This window comes from Rhea americana, unplaced genomic scaffold, assembly GCF_003343005.1.
Source record: "Rhea americana isolate MKP2758 unplaced genomic scaffold, rheAme1 scaffold_49, whole genome shotgun sequence".
In the NCBI taxonomy this organism is placed as follows: domain Eukaryota; kingdom Metazoa; phylum Chordata; class Aves; order Rheiformes; family Rheidae; genus Rhea; species Rhea americana.
Window position 1 is genome coordinate 4215978 of NW_028186634.1, and position 4808 is coordinate 4220785.

At 37.5% G+C, this 4808-nt stretch overlaps 1 protein-coding gene across 1 annotated transcript in view; it reads right to left on the bottom strand.

Annotated features, from left to right (window-relative positions):
- Nucleotides 1-4808, bottom strand: part of TMEM41B (transmembrane protein 41B) — a 32383-nt gene that overhangs the window by 26425 nt on the left and 1150 nt on the right. Inside the window, exon 2 of the mRNA XM_085317088.1 lies at nt 4658-4791. Coding sequence (XP_085173214.1) covers nt 4658-4791 — 134 coding nt within the window. The remainder of the gene's footprint in view (nt 1-4657; nt 4792-4808) is intronic.

Sequence of the window (4808 nt, forward strand, 5' to 3'; positions counted from 1 at the left end):
CATTTACTCAAGGACTTAATATCACTGGCTCTGTTACAGTGAGTAGTGTTTCTCTGCTGCATGAGAATTACTATGCTCAGTAATTCCTCTTCTGCTGTTCCACCTACATATGCTGACACTCCAGTTCCATCGATTCATGACCTAATCTTGTGTTTCCAATCTCTGTCCCCTGGAAAACTGGTTGGAGTATGAAGTTTAGCATCTGCTCATGCCTTGCCATCTGGATGGGGGTGTGATTTGTCCTGTTTTTTGAGGAATACAGAGAGAGTAACTATTCAGCTCATGGCTACATGAAGGAACTTAGTGCCTTCTTAGTATTTATTCTAAATGAAACTTGAGCAAAACTTAASCTGAGGGTAAAGTCAACTCCAAACTAACTAGGCAGGATTGAAAGGAGCTGTACAACTGCTCAGTGGATAGACTATGGCATCATCAYCTGCTATCATCTGAGCAGGGACATTAAGAAAGATCCTCTCTCAAATTGCCCAATAAATCTCTGCCTTACTTAATCATAATATTAGTGATATACAATAATCAAGACTTCACTCAATCTTTATGTTAAATGTGTCTCTAAAGTTTTTTTCTTCATCTTGGATAATTTTTGTGGCTACTTTATGCAACCGCAATTGTAAATGCTTAAAAAATGTACATGCTAGAGCTATGCTCTGGTAATGCAGCATCTGTCTCTCCAGCATCAGAGGAAGGGACAAATCACTCCCCTACTCCCACTTTTCAGACCTCTGTTTGCAACTCAAAGATTGTACTAGGTCTTTTGCCACAATATTATACTGAGACCTCACGTCAGTTTGAAAGCCCACTGGCCATCCTTTCAGTCCAGAGGAACCTGCCTGCACTTTTTGTTCTTAAATATCTAACTTTGCATTTGCCATATTAAAAAGTGCATTTTGTTTGTTGTTCAGGTTACCACCTTGCCACATCCATATGGACCATTTTGCTCATCTAGTGTCATCCTCACATTCCTCTGCAATGATTTTATACGTATTTCAAAACTGCTTGAAGTATCAAATAGCAAAGACTCTGCTAGTGATACCAGTAGAAATCCAACAGAAGCTGGTCCTTTAAACTTACCACTTTTTTTTTTTTTTTTTTTTTTTTTTGAGCGAGAAGTGTGTTTTAGCTAGTTCTTAGTCCATTAAATCTGTGCTCAGGGTTATAGCCTACAATGATACTTTTAATGTAAGGAAGTCCATATTTATTCTGCACCATTTTATCACCTAAACATGAAAACACATCAAATAGTTAAAAAYTTTTATTTTATGATAATTGTTTTGCATCAGATTGTGTTAACATCAACTTCATTTTACAATTCCATGTCTGAATCCTATTTAAGCTTTTTCTTTTTTTCTATGACTAATSTGAGGATAAATAGTTATTCTCTTTGCAAACTGCACAATGGCACACTATTTCCGTGCACACCATCTTCCTTTTTATTATCATCTTTGATTTAGCAGAAGTAGCTCCAAGATAGGTTTGGGCACTTGTGATTCTGCCATTCACTTCAGGTAAAACTGCCTTTGGATTTGTAGGATCTAGTAAGTATGTCCACATTGCAGAGATTTTCTCCAAATTTCGGCTTGATATTTTGCATGCTGTTCATAAAGAAGTATGCTGTGTTTGTATAGCCAGAGTCTATTTGGCTGATGTTAAATCACCCCTTTCAGCAGAGAACAGCTGATAACAGCATTTATCAGCTACCACATTTTTTGGAATATGGAGATGGCATGTAAATTTCTCTAAAATTTTTCAGAGAGATCTTGTGAAAGCACCCAAACTTTTGCATGCTCAAGATCTTTGGGAGCTGTGCTCCCTTTATATACACTTTCTGGTTTGTAGCTTTTCATTTACTGTAAACAGAGTTGTACCCTAAAAAGACATAGAAGCCAATGTTTTATGATTAACTGCAAGGAAACACACCACTTTATTAAAGCTGATGAATGCTGACTTTGTTACTGTTCCTATTTTCTAAGAAAAAGACACGAGTGCTAAACTCAATACAATGTATGAGAATACATGTACTTTCAGGAGTAATTTGTACATGATGTTTGAGGCCTGTATCATAACATGTCCATCTTCTACGAAATAATTTGAGAAGTTCAATTCTATTATAGCACTTTTTGGTCATCTACAGGTATTGACACATAACAGAGATTATCATCAGGCAGGCTAATCTCTGTAGCATGTTTATATTTTTTTCCATTCTGAAACTAAGCATTTGATGAGGCCTGACAGCCTAAGGGACAATTTTTCCATTGTTCAATCCTAGGATTTGAAATTTGTTTTTCAAATTAATGCTTATATATCAAATAATGTGTTGCATCTCGCAAGATATTTATTTATGCTTTGGTAGGAGATCTGTTTCCCTTTCTGTGACTGCATAAGCTGTTTTAGCTGAAGTATTCACCAGTTGCTCTGCCCTGATAACTAAGTTTAAGTCTCTCTCTCGTTGTACTAATACGATACAAAGAAAGTATCTGACAGAAGCATGTACAATCTTGATAAAATTTGTGTGTTTAGGATGCCACAGCTCACCAATTCCCTTTACTTTGATGTTGGTTGTCATCTGTTAGGCTGCTCTACTCTAACTGCTAGGATGTGTGTTTTCTTTGATACTATTTCATCTCCCTCTTTAACAATAAGCAACCCATGCCAAACACAATCGATCAAAAAAATTGTTTGGATTTGTGATAAATTCCCTGTTATCCTCTGGGATGTTTCTTCTAGAGCTGGTGCCCAGTCCACACAAAATGTCCATCCTGACTGAATCTTTTATTTATTAATTTCTGTGAACCATTTATGTATTTAATCCTACTGTGAGGTTAGTCACTATAATTACTTCTGGACTAACCAAGATGCAAATGCAAACATTCTTGTGAATGCAAACATTCCTGACATACAGTATTTTCTACTTAGGAATACTCAGATTTTCTACATAATTATCTTTTGTCCTCTTCACTTCTGAGTAGAAATRGCAATGGTTTTGGTGACAGGCTTTTACAATGACAGCATCTGCACTAACAACGGTTAGCACCCTGTTGTGAATCTTGCCTTTGCAGCATCTCCCATCTGTATATCTGACAAAGAATTACACATAACCAGTGCATCATGAGCCCTTTGTGCTTTGAATTTTTTTTTTTCAGAAAGAAGATGTATTCGGTTTCGTAAGTCGTTGATCAGCTTAGAGTCTAGGCAAGTTCTCCCCAGATAGAGGTATTATTGCTTTGCTCTTTTCATAGAACAAGCACTGAAAAGATTTGATCTTGTTATCAGTGCTGTGACACTAAATCATGAAAAAAAATGCTGTTGTAGAATTTGTGTTGATACTGAATCTACAATATTTCACCTTTATTTAACTTTTTGGCAACATCCAGAATTGGAGTATAATTGTAGATCTGCACAGCTTACAGAAGAGTATGACACTATGTCCTGAAATGATGCTAAACTATCACTTGGGTCTGCTAAATTTAATTGTCATGTATGTTTTTTTTCTGAGCTTATTTCAAAAGCCAGACATTCATTCACTGTTTAGTTTCAGAAATCAGGCATTTATTTTCATACTTGCAATAAAAAAAATCTATGTAGTGTATAAACTGCAGAATTTTTTAGCATTATGTATATAAAACTAGTAATAAGAGAAACTGTGAAATCCAGTTTTCAGTCCAGCAACAAGCTAAAGTTATATATGACAGAAACTCCTTAAGCTGTTTCACATACAAAGCACAGCCTAGATAAACCCAACTAATGCAAATTATGCTGGCTGAGATGGTACCAGTTGCCCAGCTTTAGGCCATTCTCTGGGACTGCAGCCAACTGAGAGAGGATGGCTTGCAAAAGCAGGCCGACTACATCCAGAGTATTTGCTGGGAATGGCCCCTGGCCCACACTAGCTCCATGTATGGGAAATGTTTGGAAGAGCACTAGCATGTTGGGATGACAGAGGCAATCAAGTTTTACTGCTGCATTTCCTGAAACTGTTTAACTTAACTAGTACAGCGATAGTGTCCTTTATCAATTTTTTAAATTGTATCACTTCTAATGTATATTGATTCTTATCTGTATCTGCATTTCTGCTTCTCCATTTTGTATACAGTTTCTCATAAACCAGTGTGCCTTCAGTTTAGAGCTGTTTGAGGATGAGCTTCTAGCGAAGTTCTTTCTTTTCTTGATTCTAACTGTTCAATAAACTCCTCTCACAACAATRAAATTTTCAAGTATATTGCTGAAGTATATCCTCCAAGTAACACATTAATGACTTTCTATTATACCAATTTTACAAATAACYATGCATATAACTTATTCACAGATTTTTATTTACTGAACATTGACTTGTCATGTAAGTATAATTGGTTCAGTGCCCAAATGCTTGCAGTATAAAGGCTGCAGAACCAGAGGAACAATTTAAGTAGTCCATTTCTCATTTTCTGACCAATTCCATCCCTCTGGAAATCATGGCTCTGTTTCTACTGACTTTTCGCGTAATATCTTCGTGATCTGAACAGTTTTTTTCCCTGTATTTTTGTTGAAACTAGCAGAACAAAACGCCAGATTTTCCCAGATGCTTAAGAACCGCTTGCATCCTGTGCACATACCTTTGAAGGAGACCTGTGCCTCCGCGCGTCCCTTTTTCCTCACAACTCACCCAAGCCACGCCAGAAACGGGCTGCGCGCAGAGCACACGCGACACCAGGGCCAATCTCGGCGGAACAACCGGCTTTGCTTAATCTTAACCCGACCGAGCCGCTAGACGCCGAGCCTGCGCGTCCTTCCCTCGCTCAAGCCGCCGCTGCCGG